At 39.5% G+C, this 18,429-nt stretch overlaps 3 protein-coding genes across 3 annotated transcripts; 1 reads left to right on the top strand and 2 right to left on the bottom strand.

Moving 5' to 3' along the window:
• Positions 1–3,587: 3,587 nt before the first annotated feature.
• LOC116256208 (GTP-binding nuclear protein Ran1A) lies at positions 3,588–8,540 on the bottom strand. The gene is made up of 8 exons (XM_031632496.2): positions 8,436–8,540; positions 7,842–7,911; positions 7,696–7,752; positions 7,378–7,495; positions 4,663–4,752; positions 4,405–4,584; positions 4,246–4,323; positions 3,588–3,791 (listed from the first exon to the last, which is right to left on the bottom strand). The coding sequence occupies exons 1-8, from the start codon at positions 8,436–8,438 to the stop codon at positions 3,722–3,724; spliced, it is 666 nt and encodes a 221-aa protein (XP_031488356.1). The 5' UTR covers positions 8,439–8,540; the 3' UTR covers positions 3,588–3,721.
• A 568-nt stretch (positions 8,541–9,108) lies between these two features.
• LOC116256844 (uncharacterized) lies at positions 9,109–12,760 on the top strand. Its single transcript, XM_031633356.2, has 4 exons — positions 9,109–9,241; positions 9,343–9,428; positions 9,608–9,698; positions 12,410–12,760. Exons 1-4 carry the CDS (start codon positions 9,213–9,215, stop codon positions 12,441–12,443), a joined length of 240 nt encoding a protein of 79 aa, XP_031489216.1. The 5' UTR covers positions 9,109–9,212; the 3' UTR covers positions 12,444–12,760.
• Positions 12,761–14,317: 1,557 nt separating this feature from the next.
• On the bottom strand, positions 14,318–15,154 carry LOC116256305 (uncharacterized). The gene has a single exon (XM_031632640.2). The coding sequence runs from the start codon at positions 15,090–15,092 to the stop codon at positions 14,598–14,600; it is 495 nt and encodes a 164-aa protein (XP_031488500.1). The 5' UTR covers positions 15,093–15,154; the 3' UTR covers positions 14,318–14,597.
• Between the last annotated feature and the right edge of the window lie 3,275 nt (positions 15,155–18,429).

Here is an 18,429-nt window from a genome sequence, read left to right as displayed (position 1 = left end):
AGCTTTTCCTAGCACCATGCATTGGATTAGATCGCCAGTACATAAGCTGCCAAACTGTGTATCACAATCTCCAAAACCTAGTTATTATATTAAACATTAACAAAGGACCAAACTGCTTTCCGAATTGATCTAACTGTTGGAATTCAAGACTGTCCGCTATAATTGTTAGCTTTTAATCGGGTTAGAGATGCACCTGTCTATCTACTCATTGTTCGAGCGTGGTCCGTGGATCCTGATCCATACTTAATAGGCTTTATTAATTTCTGACATCAATTTTACTATGTTCCTCTCAGGGTAGCACGTTGTATGGGTTTACTTCTGGGATCAAAAATACCAGTCCTGTAGTGAATTTTGAAGTATGAGTTCATGTGCACCATTATGAGTATGCAAGCCTAACCCCAGCTCCATCTTGAAAGTAACGTTTCCATGCTGCTGTTCGAAAAACAAAAACAGTGCTGTTATTTGAGAACCAATCAGTTTTACGCAACTGAGCATGTGCCCGAGGAAATCAATTCTAAATTGACCCCTCATGACTTCGACCACACCTTGAGAGATAGATCTGTCTATGGATGATTTTTCTCATGTTTGAATGGTAGATGCAAATCACAACCACTAGTGTCTACTGAAGTCATAATGTCTCGTAAATTAATCAGACATAAAGGTTATAAAGGCAAGCAAGACTCATGAAGAGTAGACGGCCGCTTTAGAGCCATCTCTCATTAGCCCACTGCTTTCAACTCTTAGGTTGCTTTTGATTTCTCATGGATCTCGGATCCAAGGAGAATCTCAACTCCATGATAGCTGAAATCAAACTGTGGATTTCAGCATCCACCCCTAATTTAGATTTCAGATCTACTCTTTAATGTAAAAAACATGGATTTGAACTTGGATTGGAGAGGAGGTCGGACATGAAAACTGCAGATCTCAGATCACTGCGAATCTGAGATCCATGGTAATCAAACGCGACCTAATTAGGAATTCCAGAGGAGCGTGGATCCCTCCATGTCCCTTTCTTTTGACACTTACTCACCAAACTCCACCGTAAAATTTGAGTCACTGCATGAATGATTGAATACTTCGGTGTACCTGTGCTTCATACGAGTACGAGTCCAACCGATTGAAGGATTCATAAATAATGGGCATGTGTAAAGTAACTTACAACGCCAACAAACGGACACCTTTAAGTTGGTGGTTTTTTTTTTTTTTTTTAGTTGGCGATCTTTACACCACAAAATTTATTACAATCGGATAGAGAATACACAAATAGAACTATGTGGTAGTGCTCAGAGTTTAGGAAATTTGTCTCACCTATGAGCCTTCAGGTCTCATTTCATCTATGTGGTTATGATTTTATCAAGACTCAAAAATTTGAGTTCCAGGATGTAATGGCTTAATGAGTTATTTCCTCAAGTGCTACTAGAGTGTGAGCCATTAATTCATTTTAATTGCAGTAGTATACCTTAATTTACTATGTAAATTATTGGGAAATCAACCTAATCATTGAACCAAAGCCTAGGATCTTACAATATTCTAACCTATACATGAAAGCAAAACCCGCATTTAGATTATTGGGCTTACGTTTGCAGGCCCAGCTTGCACTTGAGGTGGTACAGGAAATTGTGGTGAATCGACCCCTGATGGGTCCAACAGTGAAATATATAGTTTTTATTCACTTTAGGATAACCTCATCAGCTGAGCTTGAATGTACATAATGAATTCAAGTAACCAATCCGAACTTATCACAGATTTTGCTTGAGTGATCTGAATCTGAAGATAATTATTCAGCTCGCGAACAGGATATTAGCTTAAAACTCATTTGTTTGCACCCTGATACCTGCCAAGAGACAGAGGAATGCCGTTGCGCGGGTCCTGGCTTGATTCCTCTCCATTTTTTTTGCCTTTCCTTCCATAGTATAAGTCCACCACCAAACAAGTTTGCAGTGAACTTGTCTGTCTGCATAGTCCACCGTCAGTATCCTTGTGCCTCCACGGAGTTTGCAATTCGTCATCACATCACATGGCTAATGGCTTCTTCCTGATCATTAATTTCATGGTGCAGGCTACTACTGCTATACCTGACGATACAGGAAATTACATAATCATTCACAACCTCGAATCTGTTCACAGCACTCAGCCAACCACGTAAGAAATGTCCTGAGGAACTGAATTCTCAGGAAGAGCGTGATGCTTCAAGGAAATGTTTCTACAGACTAAACAACAACAATTATATTGAAGACTAATTATTGGTCCATAATAATGTAATTTTTTTGGTCATCTGGTCAAGGACAAGCGTAGCTGGTATCTCACCTGGTCACTGAGCATGTAAAACAAGGAGTCCTTTGCAAATTGAACAGTATTATAGTCTTCTATGTCCCAACTTTCACTTCTTCTGAATTAGCATGCTCGAGGCAAGCGTTTAAAAAGTGGAATAAGCTCGAGCAGTATTCAAGTAAATCCAATCCAATTTTTAAAAAATGGAGTATTTCAAGGTAAAATGAAAATTTTAATTTAGTAAAGTACCTAACATACGAGATGAGCTGCAAACGCCAAGGTAATAGTTTCGTTCTCAAAAATGACATGGGAAAGCCGTTATCTGATCTTCCATATCAGTGAGGACTGGTAAAGAAAGCCTGAACTTGTGAAAAAGGCACCGTATTCACATCTTCTTCCTTGACCAGGATGCGGTCAGACAGGAACTCTGTAGCATACAGGTACGGAGATGGTTGGCAGGTGCTTGCAAGCCGTCTATTTGATGAATAAAGTTCAACTACCGTCGCCCTAACTGAACTAAAAATTCTGTCAAAAATTATTGTGTGTTCATACTTGTTCTGCGATCAAACACTTGCTTCGTCACGACCATTTCTTCTTCAATCATACCGGTCCATTCAGAACATGTGTTAGATCCACAAACTCGAGAGCGTGTGAACAGCCCTGCTGTGTATTTGTTAGGCAAGTGGCATGAATTGTGCCAAGGACATTATTTTCCAGTAAAAGTTCCACGTTCCCTTTTCACTTGGTGCAAACGAAATCGTCCACATAAGTCCACCTTCACATTCATGAAACCGCAGTGACAAAGTTTGAATTGTATGAGATTCGCGGGTCCTCTTATAATGTGGTTGCCCCGCACCTTAATAATGTTTTTATGTTGCCTCCCCACGTAACGTAATGCCAACAGCGGCTCAGCTAAAACCTCTGTATGGTATTATCGCATACTTCGTTTCTAGACCAAAAAAACAGCGACGATATCCCACTGGCTGATCAACGGTTCGTAGGATTGAAAAAACGCATTCAAAGGCCCCATTTTTTTTACAAGCAGGAAATAACCGGTCGTAGAGTACACTTTAACTATAGCACCAATCCTTCTCTTGCAGACCAAACAAACCGCTAAGAAAATGTTTTAAATGTAAGAGGAAGGATCCAAATTCAACTTGAGCACCTAAATCTGGGTTGGTACCACCAGCAAAAGCGTGTCTGAGCAAGGTTCTCGAGTTTTATGCTAAAGAGAGAGATACCTCCCATACCCAAGGCGCAAGCAAGGCTCTTCTTTACTTTTCCACTCGAGCATTTGATACACTAAAAACGCTCTCTTATAAAACTCAGAGACTTCAATTTAATAATAGTTTCTGAGTAAAAACTTTCATATGTCATAATATCACTCAGGCAACAAGCAAAAACCAAGGATAAAGGCAACCCCAGACCACTGTAAACTACAGAAAGGTCATCAATCAAAGGCATCATCATCATCATCAGGAAGGGGTTGTGCTGCAGCCTGCAGTAACTCGTCCTCATGCCTGAAATAACAACAGACGTATCAATTTGCAAGAGATTAGTAACAGAACTATCTACAAAGGCTAGTGCGAAAACTAGGCAGACAGGTACTCTTAGTTCTATCTATCAAAATTTTTTACATTTTGGCTCCTCTTTGCTATTTTTGAGACAAAATTTCCCCATCAATCTACGAGATAAAAATCGTTTGTGTTGACTAAGCCACCTCATCCCTCTAGCATATCATCTAACTAAACATGAAAATATTTTTTACCTGTTGTTTTCCCCATCTACAAAAGGCAAAATTTTTGCTAGAGAAAGACTATCTAGGTTGTCTCAAATTAAAATTTATCAAACATTTGAATTTAATAATTAATTTGAACACCCCTGCCTTTCGGGCTATATGAGCCCCAGAGTAGTCACCGTTCTCATTATTGACTCAAACCCACATTAAGCAAGTAATAGTTAAAAAAGACGTACTTTTGCTGTGTCACCATGTCAATTGTCACTTCTGGAGGAGCAAGGGCAGGAGATTCGACAAAATGCAGATTGGGATCCCTGTCGAATAGAATATCAGCAACAGGTTTCCTCATGACAAACTAAAAAAGCATTAGAAAGAAACATTCACAAGAAACTCACCCTGCAAGCTTTCTCGCAAGATACAGGAAAGGCTTCTCGAAATTGTAGTTGCTCTTGGCAGAAATTTCATAGTATTGAAGATTCTTCTTCCTGTGGAAAGTAACTTGCTTTGCTTTAACTTGTCTGTTCTTCACATCCACCTTGTTACCACAAAGAACAATGGGTATATTCTCACAGACCCTGAATAAAAATAAGGTTGTTAAAGATCAACACTAAGAAGGATGAAAGGTTTCCCACGTATGCATGTTAAAAGTTTACCGGCAAAGATCCCTGTGCCAGGTAGGAACATTCTTGTATGTAAGCCTTGCGGTGACGTCAAACATAATAATTGCGCACTGTCCATGAATGCTGCAAAACAAAACCATAAAATGTATGGTCAACAATTTGATCTATTTCAATAACCTAGGATCGCTGATGTCAGAATTTGTCAAAGAAAGGTTCATACTACAAGAAGTGATCTCAGCAATCATCTGATAATAAGAAAGCAACTGACATTTTGTTACATGCAAATTTTGACTGGGAGAGAGGAGAAAGTCCATCTCCAAATGCCATCCATGCACAAAATGAATTTAGTGGTAACAGAAAAAACACTCGAGTTTTTGTCTCAGCATATCCTGCTTTTGCTCAAAATAACAATTTCCAAAAGATCTATGAATCTAATTCACAACATTAGAGAAGCATGTGCTTGATGATGAAAAGTAAGAAGTTGGACTTAGGTTGCAAGCAAAGATAATTTTCCTCCATTTCCAAGGTCTGACAAAATACATACATGCACACAGTACATACATACATATACACATATACATACATATATATATAGAGGAGCCAGTCACTTGAATGCAGGTGAAAAATACTGCGACTTCATGTATAGCAAAGTCATATCAAAGAAGCTTATACATGCATGTATAAAGGGAAGATGGCATAGTTGTCAAGGCGCTCAGGCAGCACACTGCCTGGCACTCCTAGGCAAAAAAAATGACTTTAGTTATGTTAACAATTAAATAATTAAAGCTTCTATTCCAAGTAAAACTTGAAAAACTGTTCTGTTATGTTCTAATTGAAAGATTATACTCTGTAAGTAAAACCAAAAAGCAAAACATGAAAAACTGTTTGGTTTTTGTTACATGACAGACTAACAGTACATTTCCAGCTTGTTTCGATACTGGAAAACTGTGTTGTTCTGTTCTAGCTTATGCCTTAGTTTGATACACAAAAGAAAACACAACATTCTTGTTTACATACTGGACAATGCTTGCATTTCTTATAAACTATTTCAGTTATAAACCTTATAGAGTATTTCACTTGGATCATTTCAAACAGAAATCATATCAAATCAGCGCCTAGGTGTGCACTAGTCCACGCTTTAACACCTAAGCAATTAGCCACAATCACTTGAATGCAGGTGCAAAATACTGTGGATGCATGTGTAGCAAAGTTATACCAAATAAGCTTATAAAGGAACGTGGACAATTAGGTTAGGGGCATGGAATAGACACAATGGTCAATAATACATCCATAACTACTCAGCTGCCTATATACAACCTCTCATGACATAGTGGCTCATCTATTGTCACGTTTCGAATAAGATACAAACTTTGTCCAGAATTATCAGCCAGGAAGATTACTATTAACAAAACAAGTTATACAAACAGAAAACTGAGCCAAGAGCCTTCAAACTTCAGATTTGACTTACATTTCATTGAAAATATCCAACTGAAACTACAAACACTCAAAAACCTCAATAGATGTGACTGTTGATTCACAATTGATTCTAAACAGAATTGTACAAAAGCCATCCACTAAAGTATCATCTTCTATTGATTTTACAATTTGATCAGAACTTAAACTTCGCAAGCTGCAGACTGTGCATACAGTCTACCTTCGCAACTTCTTAAATTTCAATCAGAAAAGCTACATTAACATGTTACTGTCAGGAAATCAAAAGAGATGTAGTAGGCTAAGGTTTCCACTCAAGAGTGTAATAACTTGACCCGTTGATTAGATAAGTAAAAAGATTCATGGATGACTAGGTTCCTCAGCAAGGCAATCCAGAAAGGGCAGGGGCTTGAAGCACCAATCAAGACAATAACACAAGATAGAATAAGAAGTATCAAAGAACTTCAAGAGATAAAACTCCTGATCTGCACCAAAATTGCAACTTCTGATAATTACTGGACTTATGTTAAGGAAAGTGATTCATCAATACAAGTATCAAGCAAGGGAAAAATTAATCATGACAGAAGGACTACCGTCCAACACTAGCTGCATTCCAGAAATATACGATTTCTTATACTAATTTCATGTTGCCACAGTTTGGCAATTATCAAAAATAAGAAAAAAAACGATAACAGTAAAAGCTTAATAGAAGAGTGTTTAAGCTTAGTACAGCTGAGTTGGAACAAATCCCGATCACCAAAACAAGCCAAAGAACTTGCTATAATAATGCAGACGACAGCCCATTCAGAGAGAATAAGATCGTGCTCAGCCTAACTTTCATCCTGATCATCGACACCAGTCACATTTCAGTTGCCAATGGGACCAAACCATTGTGAGCTTTTATGAGCCCAAAATATTCAATGAACTTTGAGATCTTCATGCCAGACATGTAACAGTATAAACAATCTTATGCATTCACCACCCAATCTAAGTATACATTTCTAGGTTCTAGCAAATAAAACAGCAATAGAAGTCTTCCCAATCTTAAAAAATTTAACTGACCAGAGCAACGAGGCAGAAATATTGAAAACAGTTAACAGAGCACAACATTCTAACTAAACAATGCATAATAAGCACATAAGGTCAACAAATCAACATAAAGAGCTATGTCTCCAATCAAATAAGTGGGAAAACAACTAAAATTAAATTAGTACTGGAAGCTCAACATTGAATCCCCAAACTCCACGCGCTAATGAGATTCAAAATTAACAAGCAATAAATTCTTTATATACGTCCAACTGATAAATTAGTACTTACTAATATCCATCCCTAAGGCCACCAAATTTTTCTTGCCCAGCGGTATCCCAGCAATAAAATCTGATCTTCCCACAATTTGTGAAGAAATCCAACGGATGAACCTCAACACCAATGGTAGCTGCAGAGACATGAAGTAATATTCTCAATCATCAATCAGTTAGAGATAGGGAGCAAGGCCAACCACGATAACATTCTTAAATGACATTTACACCCTAATGATAATCGGAAATCAAGATCACAACAGCAAACGATCTCCCATTTTAGAAAATTACCGCTGTGGTAATTAAACGAGACCAGGAAAATGTAAAAGCAACTTACGTTCGTATTTCTTTTCAAATTCTCCTGTCAGATGCCTCTTGACAAATGTAGTTTTCCCTGTTCAGGATTCAAATAAGCGAGATTTAGAGACCAACTTATGTGTCTATAAACGTGTATGTGTGTGTTAGAGAGAAGGCGACAGTTACCTGTTCCACCATCACCAACAATAACAAGCTTAAAGCTTGGGTAATCAACTTGTTGCTGATTAGGCAACGCCTATGAAACCGAAAATCCAAACATCAGCGAAAAGAGCAAAAAAAAAAAAACGCTTAAGTAGGCAAGAATCCATTAGAGAAGAAAACGGCACAGACGATATCAATATCAACAGCAACACAGAGCCAAACTCAAACTCTAGAAAAGGCCGATAAAATAAAAGAATCAGACGCAGACATCCACTGGAACGCAACCCTATTAAATACAGAAACTAACTCACCGCATCCAAAAATCATGACACGTAAAGAAAAGTTCCAAAATGTGAAGAAAATGAAAGCCCAAAAAGAAAAACCTTGAGAACCCAGACGTCGATCAACCAAAATGACGAAAAACAAAACATGTTCCTCATCGAGGAGATCTACCTCCCCGAAAGAACAAGAAAAGAGAGAATAAAGAACGACGACGAAGAAGAAGACTTTTTGCTACAGCGGACATCCGAAGATCGATCGATCAGGACCCAAGACCCAAGATAGACGATCAAACGACAGAGAGGGGAGAGAGAGAGAGAGAGAGAGAGAGAGAGTCACCATTAGCCTCTGAGGGTTTCTCTGCTCTCTCTAGGGTTTCGTCTTCGGAATGCAACGAGGGACAACGGGTGCCTTTGGCCGCAGTGAAGCGGCGGTCGACCTCTTATACCCGAGCCAGCAGATCGCTTTGAATGGACGCGACTATAACAGCCGTCCATCTCTCGGTACGGTTCTGACCTCGGATCCCGCCCAGATAAACGGGTCGGATCGGGTCTGATTAAGTATTACCAGATCCGACTCTATCGGAATTGAATTGGTGTGCATTCGTCTTGGAATGGAAGTACTTTTACAAAACCAAACAATGACGTTGGCTTCCATCTGCAAATATTTCCGGTCACGCTCATATTCAATTTGGATTCATTCAGAATCATGCAATCCATCGGGTTCTAATTTGTGCAATCCTTAATTAAAAATTCCTCACAACTTGATTGACATAATTAAAAACAACCTACATAAAAGTTAAAGCCGTCTCAAGGGGTTTGACATAATTAAATGAATATTGGGTGCAATATTTCAAATGAATTGCCCCAAATGGGGTGTTTTTTTGAGATAATGAATAAATAAGGGCGGTGATGTTAAATTAATATAACTATAGGACGTATTTATGAATTAGGGGGAAAGGAAAGTACGCTTGTTGGGTATAATCATTTTGTCATATTTTATGGACAGATCCGGAACCAACGAGCAGAAGAAAGAGGAGTTGGAGCGAGCGAAGTTCTCTACGCAACGTCAGAGAGACAGGGGAGAAGGTGCTCCGGTCTCTTGTTTTCCCTTGCCATGGCGACCCGTTCGGATGTCTCTGTTGGGTAGTCTCTCTCTCTCTCTCTCTCTCTCTCTCTCTTTCGCATGGTTTCTCTCTCTCTCTCATGGTTCCTCTCTTTCGTTTGGCTGGCTTTTTTATGAGCAGAGAAGGAGTAGTCGCGAAGAAGCAGAACAGGGGACCACCTTTGAAGTTCCTTGCGCCCCTGATTTATGCACCCATTCTTCCACTCAGTACATATCTTCTCACCCCAATTCTCTCTTCTCTTTGTCCTTTATTTAAGGTCTTTTGGAATCTACCAGGTTTTCTGTCACCATGATGGCGCTGTTACCATCAAATTTGATATTTGTCATTTTTTGGGGTTAATATTATGTGGGTATTTGTTTTACCTTTTGTTTTATTTGGTATGCAGTTAGGATAGGACTTCGGAGGAACCCGGTCGTTCGGGATCGATTGTTCACGGCTGTTCTGGCAGGGGGGTTTCTTCATGGTTTTTACTTAGTGTATCCTTTTGCTACATGTCTGACTGCAATGATTGTTCCCTGTAAATTGGTTCTTTAACTCTCTTTTCTGAACTAGGCTACCTTTCTTACATAACTTGTTTCCAGCTTGAATTGCCTTTCTATGTTGGTATTGCTTGTCTCGTTGTCATATGGAAATCGCGAAGCAATAGTTCTTTTATCACGAGAGGATCAATTTTAGGTTGAAGTTTGACGTATACCCTTGCCGTTAAATTTTGATCTTGTTCTGCAGCATGGTCAATAAGGTAGAGCTTGACAGCTCAAGCGATCGATGTTTATGCAACTAATGGACCTCGTCCAAGGAACTGATAACTGGAATGTAAAGTTCGCATGTGCAAAGTTTGTTAGTCGTTTGGCACGGGGATATACTGAAATTTAATTTATTGTTCTCTTTGGCTGAAAGAGCATCATCATCATGTCTAATGATGGACAGGATGACAAATTGAAAATTGGCTACTTGAGTTGCCTGTTCCTGGTGTTATTGTGCATATCTCGATCTAGGCATGCTTATGTTTACATTATTTTCATTTTTTGCAAAAAAAAAAAAAACAACTAAATTCAATTTCCTTGTGCCGTCCCAAACATAGATTTCTTCATCATCGAAACCTTGAGCTGCAAACGAGTAGCGCTTGGTTTCTATTAGTTCTGTTGCAGCACAGGAATAGTGCTTGTCCTCTGCTATTGTAATTGTCTTTATGTTTTATGCATATATCTTGGAAGTCGTAGCTTCATTCTTCAAGATACATGAGGTTTGTTTTGGAATTTGCTCATCCAATGAATATTTTCAATGTTATGCCTTGAAGAGTATTCAATCCTCCACATCCTCTAGCACTAGATTTTGAGTTCCATGAGTAAATTGTGTATACCATTTCACCGTCAATACGTCTTTAAAATGAATCTCATTCCTTGAATGTGATGCCTATTTAGTATGATAACTTAATATATGACACACAGACTGGCAATGGAGTATTTCTATCAATTGGCCATATCATATAGGGCAGAATCAGACATCAAATTACTTCAGTCATTTGTATATGTATATACATACTTATATATATATATATATATATATATATATATAAAGATGTACAGTTGAACCTGTTTCTCTGATCAATATGATAGAACCTAGAAATGTGAATATGTATCAGCTGTCTTGAAGTTGCATGGTTGATGAAAGGTATACCTTTTGCTGATGTTTATATCCACAAAGCTGTTATTGGTGACTATATGAATAATTGATATCTGTTGTAGCCCATGCCATATCAACTTTGCAGTTATCTAAAATCCTAGTTCTTTTGCAAAAAAATGTGGTTCATGCTTCCCAGAGGCGAACCTCCTCAATTTAACAGTTGCTTCAGTCTACTGATCAAAATGGTATAACCTTTTCCATATTAATCTGTTGTAAACTCGAATTTCATTCATAAAGCTTCAGCTAACTATTGTTCTTAGTGGCATTCTTCATTATAGTGTTGCCTGCTAATTAAACATGCATTAAAAATCTGAAGAGTATACTCTTCACAAAGTTAAACTATCAAAATTTTCCGTAATAGTATTGCTTACGACAGATATAACTCCTGTTGCTTCTTCATATGCATATTATCATCTTGCCACATTTTCTGTTTTTTACATTCCATGCATATGTGTAGTACACGTCTTCATCTCAAAATTCTTGCCTCAGCATGTTTACGTTTGTTCTAAATGTGACATTTTCTTGTACATGTATCATGTCTTTCTTCTGGTGCATGTATCCAGGAAAATTAGGGATGTAAATGGTTTGAATTAAGATAATCTAAATATATTGAACGCAACATTTGATTAAATTCAGCACATCAAACGATCAAGGAAAGATAGAGAACAGATGGAAACCTGTTTGCATTGCTCTAGGTCAAGCTGAATGACATGAGAAATGAACTGACCAATGAAATTTGCAGAGATACCAGTTATAGATAGGCCACCATGCCTTCAAACAAATCATACGTCCTGTTCCTGTTGTTGATCTGGATGATTTGCTGAGACCACATTCAGCTTAACCTCACTGGTAGCGGAAAGTGTACAGTGTCCATAGCAAATAGGATGAAAATGCTTTCATTGCCAGTCATTGTTGGGAAACAGGGAAGCTGATGGTTGCCAGAAAAAAAAAGGCGTAGTGGAAGCTACTTTCTGAATACTGGTTACTGTTCAACGTAGTTTGTAATGGCCTCAATTGCTGCTACTTTCTGAAAAATTTGTAGATTGATGCCTTGTTGACATTTGTGCTTAGCAATATGCAATGCCTAATGATGGAAGGAAACTATAATACATTTGTGGTGGTACCATGGCTGATGTCTGACAGATAAAGTGTCATTCATGGTGATCTTCGCTGCACTTAACAAGTATGTTTTCCAGAGCCCAAGTGTTGTTTCATTCCTGGGGTGACTCCATTGTGGGAGATTTAATGGGCATAAACATAATCTGTTATTGTGGAGAAATGGTTTCTTTTTATATATTGCCGAGTGACCAGAGGCCATATAACACATGATAGCTGATTACTTGCCTTCATTGTCTTATGAAGCTATGCGATTTTTATCTCTTTTGCTTCTCTAGCATTGGAAATTTTAACATGGTAATGCATGTGTGTTTGATGCTTTTGATGTATATTCTCTGACAATGCTACATTGTGTATTTCCCTTTTTCTTCCTTGACTTAAACTTCAGAACCGATCTGTATGATGTGGAGAGCAAATCATAAAGTCTTGCCAATAGTTTGGTTCCAGATTCTATGTTCCAGCCAGGTTCCTGCACTTATGGTCATCTGGAGGTTTGAGATTGTGATGGCGTAACCTTCATTTGGTGTTTTTTCTTTTTCCAGTTTATATTTCCTAAAAGACTGTTTACTTATGAGCAATGTCATTTGCAACGGCCGTCTAATAAGTGAAACATTGATTTTTGTAATTTATTGAATTTTGTTAACCCCTTGACATGGGGAACTTTTTTTCATTTACTTGAGGCAAACAATGTTGGGAAGGAAAAAATTTTGAATACATGATATATTGTGTGTTTCTGTAACTTACTCAGAAGTGTCAAGAGTTTGCTCAATACCTTCCGCCAGAGACCTGACTAGTTGATGTGCTATGGGTTGATGAAGTGGAATGGTTTTTATGCTTTCATGTACGTCGATGTTTTTCTTTTCCACCATCCTAATGGACATTTTCAGGTTACTGTAGCTTGCTTGGTTGCTTTTTCCATTTAGATTGTTTGGATGCTGCTCAAACACAGGAAAAGTAGCTCCATGTCTTGGCTGTCAAAGAAAATCCATAATGTACTGGTTAACCAGAGAATCCAGGTAACCAGAAAGGATGGAGTCTTTAAGAATGATCCGGCCACTACGATGTGCTCACTGGAGACAATCTGCCCCAAAATTTTCATTCACAATCTTCCTGGGTGTTTTATCAGTATTTTTTTTTTTGTGTGGGGTCAAGTGTTCTGTTACTGTTGCATTGGAGCTTGGCACAAAATCAGTGTGCTCGGTAATTGATATCATGTTGTCGGTGGTTGGACAAGTCAGGATCTACTAAATGATGCTAATATAAGTGCAAATTTGGCCATGGTATCTCCGTTACGTAGTTTAATTGTAGCTGGTGATGGAATTGTAATTTGTTGAAGCAAACTAGCTCTTCTGAGTTGTAAAGCTTCAGCTTCTTCATAAATTGATTGTTAAACCACTATAAAATCATACACATGTCAAATTTGTCGTTATTAAGGGATATATTCTTATTATGTCAACTCTGTGCATCACATCCGCTCGGTCAAATTTTGTCAAAACATTATGCAACTATTGGAATTTAGGAGTGCCTGTACATAATCTTACTTGGCTTTATCAAAATTGACTACTTAAAATCGAATAATTGGCAATCGATAGCGAATTCAATAGTGATATGCGTCCACTTTCTAACTATTTTTTAAAATATTTGAAGAATTTTTGTTTTGCAATTATTGATTGTTAGTTTTTTCTATTATGATCTTTACTGTGTTGCATTATTGGGAGGCGCTCGTAGTGTATGAGGGTTGGAGAGTAAGAAGAAATTTAACGAATACGAAGTGTTATTCCTATGTCTAAGCCAACTTTTTGGCACACGAAAAGGGAAAAGTGTTTCAGATTCTTCATTTCATTTTGAGAAGGGAAGATCAAGAAAGTCGTATGAAAGGTATATACAGATTCTCGAGAAGAGAAGAAAAGAGCCGGGGATTGGACTTGTAATTTGGGAGTTCATTTTGTTTTCCCAAAAAGTGTTTTGGGCAGGTCGCCACCGAGTTACCCAGAATTAGTCCACGCCTAAACTGTGCGATAAAGAAAGAACGGTGGAACAAAAATTCTTTGGAAAAAAAAAATCGAAGATCAAAAGTCTCTGTGAACGTCGTTTAAGGACCAGACACGCCAATTCAGCGGATCCGGCATCTGCGGGCATGGGATGGAGTGGTCGAGTGATTTCGACCTGCACTGCTCTGTCCAGATTCCAGAATCATTCCACCGATCCAACGATTTAGACGTGGAAAATTGTGCAAGGGTTCCCCGGATAATCAGACAAAAGATTAGCAATCAGAGTCGGCCAGATCCGATCAGTCTTGAGAAATCAAGAAGCATATTCTATTGGCAGAACGAAGATCCCCCAAACTAAACTTAAAGATTATATACAAAATTTGTAGTGTCGTCGGTAACAGGAGAGCCTCAATGAACCAGAACAAATCTGGGCCGTGCATCATGAAGATCAGAGGTCCAAAACACTCGGGTATATTAAAATAATACAGAAGGGAAATTGGAAAAAGAAAGGAGGAACATCTCGGTTATGTCGGCAAATTGGAGGTGGGGGAGGTATCGCCACCGTAGAGGCTGCAGGAAATAGGCCTACGGGTCCAGCGGCGGCGATCGGCGGGAACCCTTGCCGCGGGGGGGATCCGGGAAGCTGGAAGCTAGGCGGGCGGCGATCGCGGAGTGGTACATGACGTCGTGGAATGCGGACGTCTCCATCGTCTTCATCCGCAGCTGCTTCGCCTTCTCCTCCGTGAAGCAACCCGGCGTGAACCGCGACGATCCGCTCCTCCGGCTAGCGAGCTCGTTCTCTTCTCCTCCGCCTGCAGAACGAGGTGGCGGCTGATTCTCTTCGGATTTCGGATCGCCGCCGTCGATGTAGTCAGGCTCCGACGGCCAGCCGAAGATCGTGCTCAACCAATTGGAGGTGGACGAAGAGGACGACGACGGCCTGGCATTGCCGGCCGAGCCGGAGGCAGTGGCGCGAGCTCCACCGACGGATCTCCGCTTCACGGTGGGGGGGCATCTTGGGAGGAAGATTGAAGGGGTGCTGGAGGTGTGAAGGATGAGGGATGAGGTAGACGACGCCATTATCGGAGAGAAGGAGAGGGATGGGATGGGGAGGAGGCAGGCAGTTGCAGAAGAGTGGGGGATGGGGAGATGGATAAGAAGGCCGGAGGGGGAGGGGTCTCAGCGGGCACGTGGAAGCTTGTGAATGGGCCCCACAAGAAGGCCTTTACACTTTTTCCCAGCTTCTTTCGGACCCACACATTTTATTTTTGTTTCTTGGCGATATTTTCAACTTCGAATGACCATACTGCCCTCGCTTCGCCGGGAAGAGTCGTGGTCCTAAACCGCGTGCGGACCCCCAAACGCCGCCGCGGTTTGCAATATCCCGGTTTGTCCCGGATATTCGAGCGGACGACGTGAGCCCGAGCACTCCGCTCCTCCTCCTTCGGGGTTTGGTCGAGTGGACACATCGTCGTGGGGTCTGGAACGTATCGCTAGCTGCCATTGACTGGCTGCCTACCTGGTGGGGCTCGGGGAGCGACGCTTCCTAAATATCCCGGAATATCCTTTATTCCGGAAACGTGCCTTTAGTTTTTCCATGACCAAGTAATTTAAAGGCGTTATAATCGGAACTTGAATTTCGAAAGTATGCAAATGAAGAAGTGTTAGAAGAGTAAAGCAAACTTCCAAAGTTGCACGCTTTGTTATACATTTTATCGTGGCCTAAAGGTGAAGGTAAACGTGTCGTTCATGTCAAGTCTTAGGGTTACGTAGAATCGCCGTGTAGAACGTCAACTAAAGGTTCTGTCCATACCGTGGCTGGACCCCGTCGACGACGAGGATAAAACACCAAAAAAAAAGATAATTACATCTTAAGAGAGTTATTGGATCTCCACCGTTGGTTCTTTATGTTGGACGGTTGCCACACACTTGATACCGTTGCATTGTGCACAGTATAAAGTAAACCCAGTTTTTCAGTTGTGAAACACAGCCGAGAGGGCAGCGTATCAAGAGAACTGCTTTCAACTGCACTGCCTTCCTTTTCCTTCTGCAAAATACATTATATTAGCGTGGCTCCACCATTATATATGGGCTCAAACTTAACTTTCCATAGCCAGAGTGTGAGAAAGAGACGTATTTGTTTGAAAGTAGTAGGATAATCACGTCTCTGATTCAATGGAAGGGAAATGGCCATATTTCCACTAGAAAACAGAGAAAGATTAACTTCCAATAAATTCTTGGATAGCTCTCCTGTAAGTTCTTATTTGCATTCATTGCTTACTAGCAACTCTAGTGGCAAAACGAACTTGGTTGCATAATCGAATTTTCCAACAGTAAGATCTCTTAGCTCTTCCAAACGGAAGTACCCAGTGGTGCCGCTGCTGCAAAGTCGTCTGTGACAAGGACTAACATCAAGCAAACTAAACTTGAACTGCAGTTTGCACCAGTAAATTTCAGAAAACAGGAATCCCACTGAATTGAAAGTCTTAGGGAAGATCTCCAGGACATCTTCACAACACCTTTGATGTCAAGGACTCTCACCAACATTGCGTCGAGCACTTCCCCTACTTTCCAGATTCTTGCTACTCATAATAGACGCCTGCAACAATGCAACAGTTCAACTCTTCTGCTAGCTTTTCTGTCTACCTTTTTCTTAGCATACAGGCCATAGATATCCACCACCCTTCATCATCAATTGAAGGCCCTGGCCTTATAGATGTGTTCATCCATTTGCACCGTGGGAACTGCACTATAAAAGATGTTTTGAACGTTCATCTCACAGACCATAATGAAGCTCACATCTCATGGTGAGGTGATCATTTTCATGAAGCAACACATTCCTGTTATGCCTTGAGCTCCAAAATCCCAAATGGCCAAAGAAAGAAAAGAAGCAACCAGGCCTTCCTGATCCATTTCATTTTAAACTTTTGTTTAATCCCACCAGTTCCTGGTTTCACTTAATCCAGTTGGAAGAGTTGGGAACTTCTCTAGGCCATGAGGAGCGCGTTGGTCGTCGAAAGATTGATTGATATGGACGTGTTTGTTTGGGCAGCTAGCTAGACAAAACGTTGAACAATTCGGGCACCCAACCTTGACTGCTGAAACGATGGGAGCTGTCAATTATTGCCATCGAATTCAAGTTCTCATGTTCACTCAGTCTTCTTTTTTTGCCATTTTGGTGGTGCTTCAAATGATTTATGAGGACCTTAAACGGTTTAGACTTTCATTGGATTCACTTTTTTCGGGTGAGTCGAGATGTTCATCCCACCACTGAAAGGGAGGCTGGCTAGAAAGCCCCGCATTAAGCCCCGCATTTTCATGTCTTTAGGGTCCTAAGTTGTATTCGATGATAGCAACGGTATACCATTTAATTTAAATGTGCGCTTTATTATTTTAAGACACATGAACATATCCCTCACAAAAATCGAACTAAATACCTTCCTTTATACAGGCTCATTGCTCAACCAAATACGTTGTAGTGCTTTTAGGCGGTTACTCAACCAAATACGTTGTAGTGCTTTTAGGCGGTTGGATTAAGCTTTTATTGCATTAGACTTGGTTATAACTTAAATTGCCTTTGACACAAATTGACTGATCAAATCGTATTCCTCAAAGAAGGTTTTGAATTCTAAGTTATATATATATACTAAAACGACGCTACCATTGATAGGGAAACTATAAACGTACAAGATATGATGTTGCTCACATCCATGAGAAAGGATGCAAATGGATCTCATACCAAATCCATTAGAAGGGTGCACCAATTAGCATATTGCACATTAGAAAATGTAAGAGATTTAACTTGTGATGTATTTGCAAATAACTGCTTGATGTTTGTGAAATTCAAATGATAGCCTCATTTTTAAAGGTTTACTTAGGTATTTTATCAACATTCACCCTTTATGGTGGAATGTCATAATTAACCGACATACATGTGGTAAATTAGTGCTGCATATTGTTAGTTGATTATGACATTCTACTGTTGCATGTGAAATGTCATAATAAATAATAATAAATAATTTACACTGCTAACATTGTTTACCAGCACATGCTTGTTAAATGAAAAATGTTAAGATATGCCGAACAAAGTATTTTTACTCTTATTTTATTTTTTTCTAAGCTGATCTCTCAACAACTCTCTCTTGGCCTTTTTGTCTTTGAGATTGAAAAAAAAAAAAAATCCCAGACCAAAAATGTGAACCGAGAAAAACTTTTTTTTTTTGTCTAAATGGATTTCTTCTCATTGAAAGAGAAATGGTTGTCTTAATTCTTCATTACATTTGAATTTTGAAGCATGTATGTGTTAACTATTTTATAACTCTGAGCAGTTATTTATACTATTTGAAATGTTAAATAGTTTCTCATAAATTCATAAATTGCTGTACTATGCCCAGCCCCGCTTGGAACCCTAGCTGCC

This window comes from Nymphaea colorata, chromosome 6 (genome assembly GCF_008831285.2).
Source record: "Nymphaea colorata isolate Beijing-Zhang1983 chromosome 6, ASM883128v2, whole genome shotgun sequence".
Taxonomy (NCBI): Eukaryota; Viridiplantae; Streptophyta; class Magnoliopsida; order Nymphaeales; family Nymphaeaceae; genus Nymphaea; species Nymphaea colorata.
This window is presented reverse-complemented; position numbering and strand designations above follow the sequence as displayed.

Excerpts from the sequence above, each read along its gene's own strand:
- LOC116256208 (XM_031632496.2), bottom strand. Across the intron at positions 7,753-7,841 it reads TGTTGGTGATGGTGGAACAG|GGAAAACTACATTTGTCAAG; the intron begins GTAACTGTCGCC and ends AATCCTGAACAG. Across the intron at positions 4,324-4,404 it reads CTTGCGAGAAAGCTTGCAGG|GGATCCCAATCTGCATTTTG; the intron begins GTGAGTTTCTTG and ends TCTATTCGACAG.
- LOC116256844 (XM_031633356.2), top strand. The coding sequence starts at position 9,213 with ATGGCGACCCGTTCGGATGTCTCTGTTGG. Across the intron at positions 9,242-9,342 it reads CGTTCGGATGTCTCTGTTGG|AGAAGGAGTAGTCGCGAAGA; the intron begins GTAGTCTCTCTC and ends TTTTATGAGCAG. Across the intron at positions 9,699-12,409 it reads CTTCATGGTTTTTACTTAGT|AACCGATCTGTATGATGTGG; the intron begins GTATCCTTTTGC and ends CTTAAACTTCAG.
- LOC116256305 (XM_031632640.2), bottom strand. The coding sequence starts at position 15,092 with ATGGCGTCGTCTACCTCATCCCTCATCCTTCACACCTCCAGCACCCCT.